The 18055-nt window shown below is 44.5% G+C and overlaps 1 protein-coding gene and 1 long non-coding RNA gene across 2 annotated transcripts; both read left to right on the top strand.

Moving 5' to 3' along the window:
- Positions 1-5638: 5638 nt before the first annotated feature.
- LOC134461865 (uncharacterized) lies at positions 5639-6961 on the top strand. Its single transcript, XR_010037438.1, has 3 exons — positions 5639-5876; positions 6576-6678; positions 6838-6961. It is a non-coding gene; the product is annotated as an uncharacterized LOC134461865 (long non-coding RNA).
- A 2621-nt stretch (positions 6962-9582) lies between these two features.
- On the top strand, positions 9583-14938 carry LOC134461864 (uncharacterized). The gene is made up of 14 exons (XM_063214702.1): positions 9583-10521; positions 10678-10712; positions 11071-11103; positions 11240-11317; positions 11811-11909; positions 12191-12238; positions 12374-12454; positions 12565-13250; positions 13389-13458; positions 13546-13632; positions 13916-14008; positions 14105-14185; positions 14281-14385; positions 14485-14938. The coding sequence occupies exons 1-14, from the start codon at positions 10137-10139 to the stop codon at positions 14623-14625; spliced, it is 2022 nt and encodes a 673-aa protein (XP_063070772.1). The 5' UTR covers positions 9583-10136; the 3' UTR covers positions 14626-14938.
- Positions 14939-18055: the final 3117 nt, after the last annotated feature.

Here is an 18055-nt window from a genome sequence, read left to right as displayed (position 1 = left end):
GCTCATTTCGACAAATCAGTGCGGTGGACCCACCCCCACCCCTCCCCTGTGTAATTGGATAGACACATTCACACTAATAGTGCAAAACCACTGACATCCGTGATCACAGAGGCAGAATAAGACAAGCACCCACCTGGAGCAGCTGGTTGAATTAGTTGGGGAGTTATAGTGTGCGTGTGTGTGTGTGTGTGTGTGTGTGTGTGTGTGTGTGTGTGTGTGTGTGTGTGTGTGTGTGTGTGTGTGTGTGTGTGTGTGTGTGTGCTTGCGTGTGTGTGTGTGTGTGTGTGTGTGTGTGTGTGTGTGTGTGTGTGTGTGTGTGTGCGTGTGAGCATGCGTGTGCATATCTGTCTTGTCTGCTGAGTTGGACAAGGTTAGGGTTGGTAGTAAGTTAGTGGTGGATTTGTGTAAGAATTACACTTCTATTCCAAATAAAGGTCTATCAAATGAATAAACACACTAACATACAAATTATCCCTAGTCAGCCATCTGTACCAAACACAAGCAGGTAATTGGAGTGCTTCTGGGTCTTCACATTTTTCCCTTGGTGCTCATCAGTGTAGGCTCTCTCAAACTTGGTACAGGTAGACAAATGCTGAGGCACTCAAGGTTGCAATTTTAAATTGCAACCTTGAGTGCCTCAGCATTTGTCTACCTGGAACAAGCCAACTGTACCATTTGTTTGACGTTATTAAAGTGTGGCCATTGTGTTGCGGTCTAACCGAGCTGAGCTGAGCTGTGATGGATGTGTGTGTTTACCAAACACCCCTATCCATCCGCTGTGTCATCAACAAAGCAAAGTCTCACTCCTCTCTTCTGCAACAGGAGAGCTGAGACCCCCCGTAGTTAGTTACTACTGTCACATTACCCAGATGGCCCAAGGGACTACTACATAAACACACACTGCCACCACACAGCTCAGCAGCATCACAGGGAGCGGTAAGGAGAGGGACTGGACTGATTGTTGCACTCTGTATTTTTTAATGCCGGAGAAGATAGGTGTGTGTGCGTGTGTGCGTGCATGCGTGCAAAATGATCTCCAAAAATTCCGTGCTCCTGGACACGGATGTTAAGGACACAAAATCCGTGTCCAGGAGCACGGATTTTGCCAAAATTCCGTGCTCCTGGACACGGAATTATTTTCCGTGATGGACACACAGAAGCGCTCTCTATACTCCCACAGCTCTATGTTTCCACAGTCTTGTGTTTTCTCAGGATTTTTCTAATTTCAAATATTTTGTCTAAAAAAAAAACATTTCTTACTGACAGGTTAGGGTTAGGGATTGTTTTGGTCTGGGCACAGCTAGTTTTCTTTCATTCATGTTATAAGTTTGATAGCCTAGCAACCAACTGGAAAAGGTATTTCTCAAAAATATGTCTTAAATGACTGGTTAAGGTTAGGGAATGTTTTGGTCAGGGCACAACTTAAATTGCTGTAGCATTATTTTGTTTAGGATTAGCATTTGGTATGTATTTTCTAATGATAGAGTTAACACAGTGCTGCAGTAATATCCTATAGAAAGCACTTCCGTGTGCCCATCACGGAAAATAATTCTGTGTCCAGGAGCACGGAAAACAATTCCGTGTCCAGGAGCACGGAATTTTGGCAAAATCCGTGCTCCTGGACACAGATTTTGTGTCCTTAACATCCGTGTCCAGGAGCACTGAATTTTTGGAGATCAGGCTGGTGCGTGTGTGCGTGCGTGCGTGTGTGTGACAGAAAGAGAATAATAGAGAGATGGAGAGAGATAGAGAGACATTGAGTATGGCTGTGTGTCTGTGTATGTGTGCATCTCTGTCTTTATTATGTTTGACTGCAAACAGGTCTCCAGACTCTGTGTGTGAAGACCACCGTGTTTAGTGTACGTGTCTGTTCTACTCCCAGTAGGAGAGCTGGATAATGTCATTACAAAGACAGTAGGAGCATTTATAGGAGATTGTGTCATCTTGTTTGATGGTGGAGCACAACAGAATGCCTATTTCTATTTATGGGTGCTCATATTTAATTCATCTTTATGGCGTATGGCCGATAAATATTTGATTTGTATTTGATGCATGATTGTGTGTACTATGCTGATAATGCGGATGGGCATGTGCTCACCTGTGCCAGTGGAATGTTTGAATGTGCATTACTACCTCTTCGGTTGTGTGTGTGTGTGTGTGTGTGTGTGTGTGTGTGTGTGTGTGTGTGTGTGTGTGTGTGTGTGTGTGTGTGTGTGTGTGTGTGTGTGTGTGCAGTGTTTCCCATACATTGAGGAAACTATGGCGGCCCGCCATAGTTTAAATTTGGCCGCCATAGTTTACGAAAATGTAAAAATATATATATATATATATATTTTTGTTTTTTCTTTTTTTTACTTTTTTTTTTTTTTTTAAAGGATATCCGTTTTTGTTAAAAAAGATTTGAATTACGATTTCCTTCGCATTTTCCTCCTGGAGTAAATACATCCTATAGAGAAAACCACAAGTGCTTGAAAGACAGAGGGATCAAAAGCCTAGTCAAGTTGTTGTAGTTAACTTGGGTTTGGGAGCAATATAAAAAACCTTCAGAGAAGGGACAGTTGGGATGAGTTTACTGACACTCCCTAGGCTTTGTTTTACAGTTGTAATGAGTTTGGTGACAGGCCTTCATTGACACAGCAGAGGAGACATCGGGCTGCATATAGAAATTAATGTGTAATGAATGTGAATATAGACATAAATGTGTAATATATTGTTCAGCCCTTTTAATGGGAGGAATTTGGAAAAAAATGGCCCTGTGACCAGCACCCCTCATGTAGAATGTGTACGCCTACAGATATGTGTGGGGGGAAAGGCATAGCCTACCCTCTAAGACCCTTTTTGTCTATGCGTTAACAATTTCACAGTGCTCTTAAATTCTTATCTCTGCTCCTATTTTGTATTATTATTGTTTTCATTACCTAGACCCCTGCATGAGGGACGAATGAAACTGAGTTGTAAACAGAAATCATTCACTGTACTGCATTTTTTGACAATGACAATGTACTACTGTTATACAAGTCATGGGTAAAATCTTATGTAGCCTTATTTCTCAAAATATAAATGGCTGAAATATAGGCCCAGGCCTACAGTTTCTCCATGCGCCAATGTCATACTGTAGTCATTGTTTTGCTGTTTTGCATTTACGCTGCGTGAATACAATACCCCCCCCAAAAAAAGGCCCGCGTGAGAACCTCCCCCGCAAAAAAACCCGGCTGCCCCCATAGTTTCCAAAATTTCTGTGGGAAACACTGGTGTGTGTGTGTGTGTGTGTGTGTGTGTGTGTGTGTGTGTGTGTGTGTGTGTGTGTGTGTGTGTGTGTGTGTGTGTGTGTGAGCGGGTGTGTTAGCGATGTAGTCAAGAGTCTTGACTCAAGACTCAAGGCCGCTTAGTCCTAGACCGAGACCAGAGGGTATACAGACCTAGACCGAGACCAAGACAGGGAGAGACCAAGTCAAGACTCAGAACAAACCATCCCTTCAGGGTTAGAGATGGCATGATCACACACAAGTGTGAGCTGAGAAATGAAAGTTTAAAGAAAAAGCGAGGTCAGCTGTATGACCCAAAGGTTAACCCCTTAATGCACGCCGTACCTCTAATGGCACGCTGTAATCGTCATTGAAAAGTTAACTACTATAGTTCTACAATACTATGACATGACACAGGTGCATGTGTGTGTTTGTGTGCACGTGTGCGTGTGTGTGCGTGCGCGTGCGTGTGTTTGTGCGCGCGCACGTGTGTGTGTGTGTGTGTGTGTGTGTGTGTGTGTGTGTGTGTGTGTGTGTGTGTGTGTGTGTTTGTGTGCGAGAAAAACAGAGCCAGGCAGTGAAAGCAGGGAAGAGAGTGCAAGAGATTAAGTGGGCCTGTGTGTGTTTGTACTACTTGTGTGCATGCTTGCGTGTGTGTGTGTGTTTGTTCTGGCTGTCGACCTCCATTGTTCTGGCTTTATTAGGCGTGGAGCCGGAGCCTGTTACATTCAGACCTCTAAGATCTCAATGCCCATCCCAACCCAAGCCATCACCCCCCCTCCAACCCAGAACTGCACACTCCAACCCTGCCATCACCTCCACTCCAGCACCCCAGAACCAAACACCCGACCCAAAGAATCGTCTGTTGGAGTAAGATACATCAAGTCTGTAGTTTTCCTGGATCCTTGTGACGCCAGGTGAGTGCCCCTTTTGAAGACCTTCGGTTAGGATACCTTTGGAGACTTTAGGTTGAGAATGTATGGAGTTCCCTTGGCGCTGTAGATGGCGGTAGCGCACATCTTATGCAAACTGTCATGAAACGCCACAGAAAGAGAAGAAGACGGAGGGGACAACACCAGCCAGGTCACGCCCTATTAGTCACGCAACACCTGCGTTGCTTAGTGAGGCCAAGAGCAATGCAAATATCGTTTCTAATCTCCCAAAAAATTGGAAACTCCATCCACTTTTGTCGGACACCAGTCAACCAGTAGCAAACCTAGAGAGGCGGGTCAACCATGCCGGTTGGGAAACGTTAATTGTTATGCTCTTGGTCAGAACAAGTCTCAAAGAGATTTGAAAGTCGATAATAATCAGGCTAGGACAGCACCCCCTTATGAGACCAAACTTGAGCACACTACTTTGCATTTGGGTAGGCAGGGTTTGGGGTATCTTACTCTGTTTGGGGTATCTTACTCTTACATGATCCTGTCACATCCAGAACTCTCAGACCTTGTTGCACACTCCGACCCCTGTCATTGGCTCTACTCCTCCACCACTACCCCAGCACTGCACATTCCAACCCTGGAAACACTCCAACACTCCCACCCCATTGTCTCGGTGCAGTACATTACATTGCACTTAGCTGACACTTTTATCTAAAGCGACTTAGTCATTTACAGGGTAATGGTTACAGTCCCTGGAGCAGTAAGGGGTTAGGTGCCTTGATCAAGGGCACCTCAGCCATGGAGTACGGTAGGGAGTGGAGGATGGGGTTTGAACCTGCAACCCTCTGATCTAAATCCCATCTCCTTCACCATTAGGCCACGGCTGCCTGTGCATACCCCAGCCCTGTCCTCCACTCCACCACAACTCCTGCACTGCAAACCCCAACCCTGCCCAAACCTCCATCGCCACTCCCCAGAACTGCACACTCCAACCCCTGTTTTATACCCCACCACTCAGATTCTCTGTGCATAGCCTCTCCCGGTCCTAGCCTCCTCTCCACCACTAACACGTGACCCCTGTACTGCACACACCAACCCTGACTGCACCCCCCCACACACACACACACACACTGGTGCCGCAGGCCTGTAGAGGCCTCCACTCCAACACTAGGCCTACATGTACTCTCATTTCACACTCCCCGTTTCTGCACTTATTGGAAATTAATTATATTTATTGCAAAACACTAGCTTTATTTGAACCACTTCTCTTCATGCTTCGTGTCTCCACCACAAATTGTGGTCCACAATTCATTTTTGCGTTTTTAGCCGCTTTCAGTCCAAAACATAGATCTATGCAGTGTTGCCAGATTTTCTACGACAAATAACCGACTGACGCCCTAAAAAAAACCCAAAAGAATTCGACTGACGGGCGTGAAAACAAGCCCAAAAGAAGCGACCGAAGGGGTGGGTTGTCAGTCGCGTGCCTGGTCAGGTAAGACCTAACCCACACAGCAGAGGACTCCGATGCGGAGCCGCGTTCAAGTCACCACATCCGTGTCACTGTCACATTCCTTTGGGTTCCACTTGGTGGATCAGGGTCGCCACCGTGCGCCGCCCCAAATTCTACCGTCAAAACGCGGACCATAATCGCATCCATATCTGATTCACAAACGCGGACGCGCTGTAAAATCTAACGGACGTTGGTACAGTTTTTGTTGGGGCAGACACGACCGAACAGCGCTCTCCAGTAAGTATTGATTTATTTATATTAGGTGATACACAAAGGTACAAAAAGTATATCTGAAGCTTTTATACTATCAATGCTTATTGATATTTCGTAGGATTTTGTTTTATGACTTTAAAAGTGTAAGTTAACCCTAGTTGTTTTCAAAACGAGACAGCTAGTTCATTCATTCAAAGACATGGAGAACTACATTGGCTATTGTAGTATTTCCTAAATGCTGTTAAAATATGATGCCATCCGATACATGGAGGAAGTGCAGTTGAATAAAAATTATCAACATTGTGCCCATTTTAACAGCCTTACGTTAGCTTGCTAGCCAGTTACTAGCAAACCGGTTGACTGAAGCAAACTTGTGTAAAGTTAAACGTAGGTCTAAGTGTTCAAATACTCCTATGAAACGGCTATATTGGTCTGAATTTGGCTCATGGTACACTTTTACACGGATTGGTGATGCTCTCAACAGGTTTGGCACCAACTGTGTTTTTAACGGTATAAATCCTAAAGCGGTGGCATCATGTTCTCCTCACGTTAACGAAATCCAGGCTAATTTATTAGCAATTAATGGATGGCCATGAACTGCGCCCTCGTCCCATATGCTGTCCATCATTGGTGAATGAATGAAGTAGCTGGGCTCATAGTTTGATACAGGTGTCCGTGGTTGGGCTACAAATATCTGAATTTGTCCTTAATCTTGTGCAACAGTAAACAGGTGGAATTACCTCTGGGTCGGACAAGGCTAGCCAGCTGTAATGGATCCACCCTGCTACGGTGATGCCCGCCTGCCTCCCGGCTTTTACGACCAAGAGTAAGTAGGACATTGTACATCTTATAATATTCAACATCATTACTGTCACGGGATAGAGATGTGAAAGAGCGTTGTCCATTCCATATGCAATGCAATGTCTGATTGCCATCTTACGAAATTTAAATGAAAGCTCTAAGTTTAGCTCTGTTGCCTTTTCAGATCGGAGCGCTGATGTGATGTTTCCCCGTCGACTGATGAGGCATGAGGGAAGGAAGAGAAGGCAGCCACGGACACGCGATTGTTCAACATGACAGTGAGACAGAAAAATAATGTCAAGATAAATAAAAAAAATCATGATGAGTGAAGTTCTTAGTCAGGTTGTGTTTTTTTCGGGTTCTTATTTAAACGGTGTCTAGGCCAGGTCTGTGTTATCTGTAGAATTAAAGAAGAAATGAAACGAATATTAATTGTTGGAATTTTACAGTTTGTGCTGCATATTACAAAAGTTCCAAGCTTTGTGATTAAAACAAGATATTGTGTGTGTAATAATTTATCCGGGAAGTCATGTTAAAACGTGCTCAAAATGAGCAATATTTTGTCCAGTAGTGCGAATTTATTGTCTTATGCGTGACGTCATAAGGTTGACACAGTCCAACTCCGAACCCACAAAGTTATAGTAATCAATGGCGGCGTCTATGACTAGTAAATCAAAGCACAGTGGAAAATATTGTGTTCGTGGCGGTCCAAATGGTACAGGTTGCAACAAGTACAAGCTTCACTGAAGGCATCTCTCTGCACAAGTGTCTTTAAGTCAAAATTACTGGAACTGTTGCTGACAAGGAGAAGGCAAAACAACGCTGATCGTGTAGGAGGCATCGGCTTTTGAAGTGACCTAGATCAATGTTGTGCTCCGGGCGTTTTCCACCCCTCCTGTTGTTTACCTTAAAAAAAATCTGGAGACCGTGGACATGGTTGGAAATACACTCCTAGGCTACCACAAGCAGTGTCTATGGATAGCAGGTGTGCTGACGGATATCTCTAGCTCGAGTGCGACCACGGGTGAGTCTGGCCGACAGCCACTTAGCAGGATAGCAGCATGCTAAAGATGCTATTCCTCTCTGCCATTGTAGCACCCTAGTACTAAGGGTCCTCGGTCAATGCGCTGCGGGTCGAGGTGTTTCGTTACGACTCCATGGCCGTCGGTCGTGGAGTTATTGCTTTATATGTAACGAAATCGTCCCAGCATCCGAGCACGAACATCTGTGTTGTGTAGTTATGACTCTATCCATGGCACGAACATCTGTGTCAAAATATACCTGCCGACTTCCAAATTGTCGCATAATGATGGGTATAACGCCATTGTTTATTAAGATTACATTAAAACCATGCTATTGAGCTACTTAAGCATACGTTTTTAAAGTAGCTGATAGTGCAATTTCGCTAGGTTTCAACATGTCAAAGACAGAGTGCAGCAGCCAAAGCATCGTCCCCCCCCTTGTCACGTTGCCATAAACAAAAAAACAAGTATGCCGCGCTGGTTGATCGATAAGTTGTCGGCATAATAATTGAGATAACGCCATTGTTTAATAAGATTTTAAAGCTGGCTTTCAAAGTGCCACTTCGGTTTCAACCTGTCAAAGACAGCGCGGAATGTCACATGATCTGAGAAACCGGCAGCTGGCTGGCACCCTAACATGCTCCCATATTTTCCAGTTTACCACAGCACATACAGCCTACACTAATAGTGTCATATGATTGATAATATCTTAATAATGATCAGCGTGTAGCCTTCGTGTAGCCTAGTAGGAGCGCGGTGCTGTTTTGTGCCCGTCGATCCTGTGCCGAATATGGCATATCTTTCCAACCCATATGCCTATATATGGCATATGGTGGTGCATCATCAAAGAAAAGTCTACTCGGCTTATTTGAGGCTTATATTCAACGGGAGTTTTTGTCACATAATGTTAGAGGTGTGTTCTTTCGACATGACGATATTTGTATCTTAATGTTGGTTCCTTTATGAGATATGGGTCCTTCAAATGTATGATATTTCCGCAGCCAACCATACTCGCAAAAAGAGGGTGTCAACCGCATGACGTCACGCCCCTGTAAATATTGTCGCACCAAAGGCACGGTTTTAAGTTGCCGTTTCAACAAGTTATGTCCGGAAAAATTATTTAATGTTGGATTGATGTTTTAGAAATAGGCCCAATATTTAATGTGAATAATAGATGAATATTCGTTTCATTTCTTCTTTAAATCTAAATGCTGTTTGAAACGGTTAACTGGTTTAGTGTTCGTTTATTGGGATTATAGCATAATAAGAAAGTAACTTTATGAGCACGGATCCAAAATGGTCCCGGCCCGGAACATCTATGAGTCCGGAATGGGTCCGTAACTGATAAAAAGTAGTGGGACCGTGACGGATGCAATAAGTGGACACGGAATGAGTCCGCATCGGATGTCGCGCCTCCGAACCGGGCTCACTGCGGAGGTACGCTTCTGCACGCGGATCCGTTGCGGGTGACAAACGGGTCCCTTTTGAGTCCGCACCACGCCTCCGCGTCGGATGATAGGCGGCGTGCAAGTGGACGCCGATACGGCCCCGTTTACCGGATCCGTTCCGGAGGATGGCCTCCGGACGGTGGACTCCGGGGCGGATCCATTACGGTGTACTTTTGCTGTGTGGGAATTAACTGAGCTGACAACTAACAAAAATAATTTAACGAAAACAATATTACTGAGAAACCGGTTAACTAATTTAAGCGGACTTGGTAGGCCTAACTGGGTCCAAAATGTTTGAACAGAAATCTTACAGGGTAATTGTGACGTCGCCCCTAGAGACAGTAGCTACGCATGGAATGTACACTTCATAGACTGTTAGAACTAGAACGCATCCAGCCATATAAAAAGGACGCCTGAGCACCTGTTGGTCAGTTCTTCACGAACAGCCTTGAGAAGCGCACGACATACAATTTGCTCCGCAAGTTTTCCTCTTTGTACCGTTATCAGAAATAGCTATTGCTAACTGCTAATTTCTAATAATTGCTATTCCAACTGTTTGATAGTATACTTATAGATTTAATTCAAACGGGTATATACATTGTTTTCTTGATATCTACCGTGTACTGACTAGTAGGCTACAGCTAATTTGATTTAGCTAAATTAGTTAGCCGGTTTCTCAATAATATTGTTTTCGTTAAGTTATTTTTGTTAGTTGTCAGCTCAGTTGCTCACATTGGGATTGTTTGGCTTATTTCACTGACGTTGTAGCCTATTGAATCGGATTGGTACATTGTTTTTCGAATTACCTACCTGACGTTTCTAAATAACCTAAACCAAATTGTACTTAGCCCAAATAGTTAGCTCGGGTCCTCATTGTGAACTGTTGTTTGGATTTGGTGTAATAGTATAGAACCGGTATATTGAATCCGCTCGGAAAGTAGCTATTTTACAAACTTTTAGGCTACTTTAGGTAAATTGACGCTTTAGACAGATAGAGTTTGCTTGGACTAGTAATGCCATCCCGAAGCAGCAGGCGCCGAGCCGCGCAGCAGAGGAGATGGGCGTTGTGGTGCTTTGCCGGTTCCCAAGAGAAGGAGACGGCGGAGATGGCCACCCAGACCGAGTGGCCGACTACGGAGGTGGCGAGCCAGACTGAGTGCCTGACCGCGGAGGTGGCGATCCAGGCAGGGCCAGACACGGCGGAGGCGGCAACCCAGGCTGGGCGGGTGACGGCCGAAGCCGGCATTCAAGCTGTCTGGGGAACGGCTGAGGCCGGAATCCAGGCGGTGAGAGGAACGGTGGAGGCCCAAACCCAAGCAGTCTGGGCAACGAGCGAGGCCGGGATCCAGGCGGAGCGGGAAACTGCGGAGGTGGACATCCAGGTGGACTGGATCGAGGGTAAGAAGAGTACCGGTAACCGATTTGAATGTTAACAACAAGTGTAGGCCTATCTCTTGGGCATTATTCCTTATCATTATGAACAATGTGCATGGTGATACGTCCAGTATACCCCAAAAGACTTCTCACCTAATAGTTTTTGCAATTGTTTTGCAGCCACCACCATTGGATTACAGCAGAGCACCCAGGCGGTGAGTTATAATAATCAGGCATTGATAGACACACCTTTAAAATTTGTAGGCATGTCAATATGTGAAGAGTTCAGATGCAAAACCCCCTAAGTGCCTTTTCAGATAATAATCTCAATTCATTTTTATTTAATACAAAGCTATTAAAATTGCATATTTTTTTATTTTATTCATGTAATATAACTATTTATATGTATTATCAAGTACATGAATGTAAACCAAACCAACAACGGGGTTGTCTATAAATATAGAAGTGCAGGTCTTCAGAAATGGAGTTAGGGGGTTTTGCATCTGAACTCTTCATGTGCATATTCAGTGGCCTAGATATGAAACATCTCTCCTTTTTTCATTCACATATCAGCATGTGGCCAGAGGACAGCTGGTCCTGTTCGAGGTATGCACTTTTTATTTTCAACCCATTTAATTTTTCGCCTAGTCATTGTTTTTTTGTGTATGGTCTTGTGGTTTCAAGACCACCATACCCATGTTTTATTTAATTAATGTTTTTGTGTGATGTGACTTAATTGCAGCCTCCTACGGGGACTGTCCAGGGCATGTGGCAGATGATGGCATTCGAGTTCGCGGAGGTCTTCCGCCAGGGTGTCATGGTGAGTGACATTTCCCAGCATTATTCATAAAATGTGCATATAATTTTCGTCTGTGTTTCCATTGCCTAGTTTAACAGTATAGTCAAATCAAGCGTAGCAATGCAAGTCTATGGGGGCAAACAAAACATCATCAAATGTACTTATAAAGTACTTAAAATTAATAAAATTAATGTAAAATTCACCAGAGTGCAAAACAGCTATTTAATCCTGTCCTGTGGTCATTTGTGGCTTGATGCTTATGCCTCCATTCACTTCCAGTGATTATGCTAAGCTATGCTAATAATTCTGATCCAATAAATGTAAGTACTGATAAAACTGAGAAGAAAGTGATATGCACATTCATGAACGATGCTTGGAAATACTGCAAATATGTGAAAATCAATAAAGGGTGGACTGTTCCTTTAAGATAATAACATAATTGTAGCATGGTTGTAGCAATGCTTTTTATAACGTGGTATATCTGTCTCTGCTTGTGTCCACATGTGTGCTGTAGTGGGTGGAGGTGAAGCTGAGGTGTGAGGAGTGGCGTGAGGGCTCCTACCTGAGGAGGTACTGGTACCTCACCAACACCTGTTACGAGCAGACAGCAGAGGTATTCTATCTTGCAAAGACTTTAACATGGTTTGATTATAACTGCATATAGGAACCTAGTAGCCTTAAATATGTTGTGGGTTTATTTATTTATTCATTTTTATTTATTTATTCTTTTTTCCTACATTGAATTATTGTATATTCATAATAGGGCGTTTTACTTTGTTTTACTTTTATGAAAGGCGTCTGCTTAGCACTGTGATGAGTAGCTGTCATGTCTATCCTGTAGCTGTCATATCTAGCGTTGTTCCAATGAGACTCAGCTGTTTTTCTTCATTCCAGGGGATCGTTGGTCCATACGCCAATGGGGACTTGGTCACCGTTGTTGAGGTAGTAATACATGTACCTAAGCTTGAGAGTGCAGTAGATCTACATATCCTGCGCACACACTGCTCATATTTATGAGTAGCAGGTCTAGCAGCTCTTAAGCATTTTGTGTGTTTGTTTGTTTTTTTGTCAATGCAGCGATACTGCGGAGGCATCACGGGGTTGTACTCCCACATGCAGACACAGATGACCACTGTCATGGAGATTGGAGGACTCCTGGTATTGTCACTTACGTAATTCAAATTATTTACTCTAAGTCATTTATTATGTATGGAAATCTTTAATAACAGCATCATGTTCTTGTACCGTACCATGAATGTGTGCAATAGCATGCCCAGACAACAACCACGTGCAGGGGTCTGTCCATGGACGCAGCTGGGATGTGGACCCGCCTGGAGACTACCAACACCCTCCTGATGCCGCTGGACCTGTTCATGCCTCAGCCGGAACCTACTGGACTCCTGGAGATCGACTGGTATCCTGGTGATGACGCTGACCCCGCTGACGGCGACGCTGACCCCGCTGACGACGACGCTGACCCCGCTGACGACGACGCTGACCCCGCTGACGACGACTCTGCCCCCACTGACGACTCTGCCCCTGCTGATGACGACGACGCTGCTGACGACAACTCTGCCCCTGACGACGACGCTGCTGGTGACGACGACGCTGCTGGTGACGACTCTGCCCCTGATGACGACGCTGCCGCTGACGACGACTCTGCCCCTGACGACGCTGCCGCTGCCGCTGGTGACGACTCTGCCCCCGTTGACGACGACTACGCTGCCACTGGTGACGACTCTGCCCCTGACGACGACGCTGCCGCTGGTGACGACTCTGCCGCTGGTGACGACTCTGCCCCTGACGACGACGCTGCTGCTGCTAACGACGACTCCGCCCCTGACGACGACGACTCCGCCCCTGTTGATGACTCTACCGCTGGTCCTGATGCTGTTGGTTGCTTTGGTGACCACTCTGCTGCTGCCCCTCTTGCTAGCCAGGTTCCATCTGTGTTGTAAGTATGGTGGTTGTGTATTTGGGTCAGCATGCGAAAGTGAATCAGAAGATGCATTCTGACTCTTAAGTGACTGTTGTGTTGACTAAAAAAGCATTTGTTCATCTCACTACAACATATTGTGTTGCCCCTCCATAGCTACCTCTTCCAGTCCACCGGTCTGGAGGACTTCCACCTGAGGCTTGGAGGACTGAGGGAAGCCTGCACTGTGAGTACAACAGTCAATAGTCTGGAAACTCCAAGTAATATTGCTGTAGTGATTGCGATGACATTGAAAATGTTTTGCTTTGTGTAGGTCTTGCTTGCGCAGCCAGAGACAGCCAACTACATCGCCGTGACAGGGTCCATGCTCCTGAAGAACATGGCCGCCCTCAACGGAAAGGTAATGCTTTCAGAGAGGATGTAATGTCACAGGGCTGGATTTACCTAACTGACTTTGGGGTTAGAAACTAAACTCATTTGGGTGAAGGCCACAACAGATGTGCATGTCAAGTAAGAATCTCTTCGAATCCCAGTCAGATCTCACACACATACAATTATTTTTTGTCGGGTGCAGGATCAAAGCGTAAAGTTCATGTAGGGCAAGGAGGAATGTCCCTGGTGGTCCGAAATGTTACGAAAATAAACAGAAATTCTCTCTGCTTTGTTCCACTGTCTCTCTTCAGGATGCTGGTGCAACTCAGCAGGCATTTGACGAGTTGGTGGCCTTCGCCCAGACACAGACTCCCACCGCCACCACTGAGCTCCTGGAGGTTGGGGTACGTCAAGCTATTTTTACACACTGGCTCACAATTCCATATCTAAGATGATGTATTTGCAAATAATCTGCAAACTCTATATCCTTTTGATTTTAGATCCACCAGTTCAACCTCCTGGATGTGGTCTTTGAGCTTCTCCTCCTCAGAGACTTGGGGACTGTTGTGCAGCTGGTCCCTGTATGTCATGTCAGATCTCACTGCTTGTTACCTACATACATGTATTTTATATTTACTCACCCTCCTCACTCCAGTATTTGTTGTTTCTCCTGTAGCGGGTACAGGGCGGGTTCCTGGATCATCTGGCAGCAGTGGTCCAGTCCTTCCTGCCCTCTGAGGCTTGGTCACCCCAGGCAGCGCAGTGCTGGCAGCTCCTGCAGGTAACCATCCTCTTCACTCACCACCTTTCTGACATGTGTACGTGCCTGTAGCCTGTTTGATTAAATGAGTTGTTTCTACTTCATTGTTTTTAATTCCAGTCTACGGCAGTCTTCTTCGTGGTGGAGATCCTGTCCCTGGACGTGTCGGCGTACCACCAGCCCCAGCACCTGGCCCAGAGGGTCTTCAGCTGCCTGGAGTGCCGCATCGACCAGCTGCTGAGCGTGATGCCATCTGGCTAAATCCCTTTCCCTCTCTTTAATTTCTTTATTTTCGGGGTGTTTAATTTCATGGGTTTAGGGGAATATAGGTTTCAAAAGAGGGTTTGGATTTCCTGTAGTTTAATGTGGATTAATTTTGTGATCAGTAGGGTTTAGTTTTTAGTCCAGGGTTTAGTAGTGGCATTTAGCTCTTTAGTGTATCATTTTTAGTGCTTACTACTGTGTGGGTTTAGCTTCTTAATGGTTAGAAGTATGGTTAGAAGCTATTGGTTGCTTATGGAAAGGTTAGTTTTCTCGAGAAGTGTTTTATTTCTTTAAAGGAACAGTCCAGCATGTTTTAATAATCAAATGTGTTCTTCTTTGACCTGAGATGAGCTTCTCCTGACCTGCCTCGTCTTCGGACGCTAACCTAGTCATCAACGCACACGTGTTAGCATTTGCTTGGCTCAGCTTTGCAGCTGGGCGCATTCGGTGCCATAGGTTAGAAGTGACCAAATTGTTCCATGTGTTCTCTATTTAAAAACCCTGATCCTAAAGTTGTTGCACAAAATGAAACGTGGCGATTTCCTTCTAAGATAAAGAAATGGCACTGTAATGGAAGGCGTAGTAACACATTTGGAGTACTTCGACTTTGACGCATTGATATCTTCACTCCTAGTCCTCTCAAGGAGGCAAGGGGGGAACTAGGAGTAAAGATATCAATGCGTTAAAGTCGAACTACTCCGAATGTGTCACTACTCCTTCCATTACAGTGCCATTTCTTTACCTAGATAGGAAATCGCCACGTTTCACTTTGTGCAACAACTTTTGGATCGGTTTACTAGCCGTGCAGGGGGTGTTTAAATAGGGAACATGTGGAACAATTTGGTCACTTCTAACGTAAGGCACTGAATGCGTCCGGCTGGAAAGTTGAGCCAAGCTATGGCTAACAACTTAGTCTTGTGCGTGTTGCTGACTGGGGGCGTGTCCGAAGACGAGGCAGGTCGGGAGGAGCTCATCTCAGGTCAGAGAAGAAAACAATTGATTATTGAAACATGGTGGACTATTCCTTTAAAGGGTTGCATTTTTATGTTAGATCCGGGTCTCATTGAGGGGGTTATTTGAGAATTAGAGTTTATTTGAGTATAATACAGATTTATAATTCAGGAGGATTTTATTTGCTATCAAAAGTGGATTAATTTTAGTGATGAGAAGGGTTTCGTTTTTAGGGTTTAGCGTTTAGTGTTGGGTTGAGTTATTTGTGGGCAATTGGGTCCGTCTGCTTCTAGTGCAGAGTTAGTGTGGAGAAGGGGTTTTTTTTAAGTATAGTATGGGTTTGGGTTAGTTTAATGGGCTAATTAGTAGGGTTTAGTTGTTAGTGTTTATTAGGGTTATGGGAAGAATTTAGTTTCAATTTAGTAGCTCAATGAAAAAAGGACAATAATAACAACAACAACATGTTATTTATGTAGCACAATATCACAACTATACTGTTGACCTGAAAGTGCTTTCAAATGCATATTCACATTCACACACCGGCTCTGTGGCTGCCGTACGGTGCCAATTGCCCGGGCTTCACGTCAGAGTACACACACACACATAATATTACTAGTCCTAAATAACATTATCTGGAAGCGATTGTAACATCATAGCCTTCATAACATCAGAACTCAATCGCAGGAAGACTGTATGGTTCTAATCTGACAACCCAGCTGAAATGACAGAAATGCAATTCAGTGGGGATTGCCAAATGATTCTCCTTGGCGAATGCCCTATTTTACTCAAATGTCTTCTACCCAAGCTCTGCACCCCTCCCTCTCTGTCTATGATCCGTCTTTTATTGCAGGCGGTATTCCCTGATGGTGCCATGCAGGACCAGAATACAATGTGAACACCTGATGATGACGAGAGCCATCAAGACTGAAGACCAGAGAACTACAGACCAGTCCCACCCAGACCGGACCCACACACTGGAGATGATCCCCCAAGACCAGCCAAGAGGGACCCACATGGAGGAGTTCAATCTTCATTGTCACATACCTTTACAGAAGACAGAAGATTTTTTTTTTTTAAATCATCTCTGATGGCATCGGACTGAACAGTCAGGAAGACTGAAGAAGACCAAACCAACATGGAGTGTAGCGAAACACCCAATGCAGAGCCCCAACGAAGATGGACTTCTTTTTTTTACCCAAAATTGCATTTTTTTGGTGATCACGTCATACATTTTTTAAATTTAATAAATAATGTTTTTGATTTTGAAAAGGCACTTTTATTGTATTCATCTCTGTTTTTATAAGGCACTTTTATTTTCAAGTTGATTTGTGTCAAATCATGGTGTTAATCATGCACAGTCTGTACATAAAATCTTTTGTGCATCTCTCTTTTATTATATATTTATTGCTATTTTTTAAAGAATTTAGTAAATGGCTTCATTCTTCTGAAATGTACATAGAATGGGATTGTCTGTATTTGTTGTACAATATATTATATCTATTCATATTTATACTGTTATTTGGTAATTCAGTGCCTTACTGGATTTACGGTAGATTACCCAGAATAAGCAGGTCTGGTCACTATTCCTGTTGCTGTCTAGAATGTAAGATGTCATCAATAGCGGTAGCAACTTGGAAGCAATGAAGAGTGTTTCAAGAATGCATTTGAGATGGTACCGTGGCGTCTTCTAAGAACTCAATTTATTAAAACATGGTTCAGTCACTTTGAAAGCTTTCAATAAAAATCAACTTTGTATGAATGTGTTGTGTTTTCAATCTTGTTAATGCTCATTCCTGGCTAGGAATTAAGACGCCATTTACCCGAATTTATTGCGGAATAAGTCTTCTGCAGGGGCCCACAGCAAACTATAGCTTTGGGGCCCTATACCATTTTAATCCGGCCTTGACCGCCAACCCCCATAACTGCGCACCCCAACCCTGTTAACACCTCAGCACCGTTACCCAGACCTCTGCTCACACCTCCACCACCACTACCCCAGGGGTTGTAGAGGCCCCCTCCATACCCCACTACGGCTGCCCACTGGCGCCTGCCCCCTCCCTCCACCACCACCCTAACACCCGCAGGGATTAAAGTTTTCCGTCGCTATGACGGATTTCCGTCAACTGGATTTTCGTTTGGACGGATTTCCGTCCTTATAATTCATGTCAATTAATTTACAATTTTTACTTTCCAACTGAACTCAAATCGAGAGCACTCCTGGTCATGAGAAGTGGACGAGAGGTGTAATTGGTGTACGGATTTAGTTATACACGCCACCACCGGTGGTGCCATACAACAGATTCACTCAGTAGTTTTGAGCCATCAGCTGTTCTTCCGTGTTCCAAAAAAAAGTAAACGAGCGGTCAACAATTCGGTTGCGGTGCAGCGCGAGAGATTAAAAAACAAATAGCCAACATTGTTGCTGATGGCAGAAAAGAAAATAGGTGTAATACTATGTCTTTAAAGTGCAATGACA

This window comes from Engraulis encrasicolus, chromosome 13 (assembly GCF_034702125.1).
Source record: "Engraulis encrasicolus isolate BLACKSEA-1 chromosome 13, IST_EnEncr_1.0, whole genome shotgun sequence".
NCBI lineage: Eukaryota > Metazoa > Chordata > Actinopteri > Clupeiformes > Engraulidae > Engraulis > Engraulis encrasicolus.
This window is presented reverse-complemented; position numbering and strand designations above follow the sequence as displayed.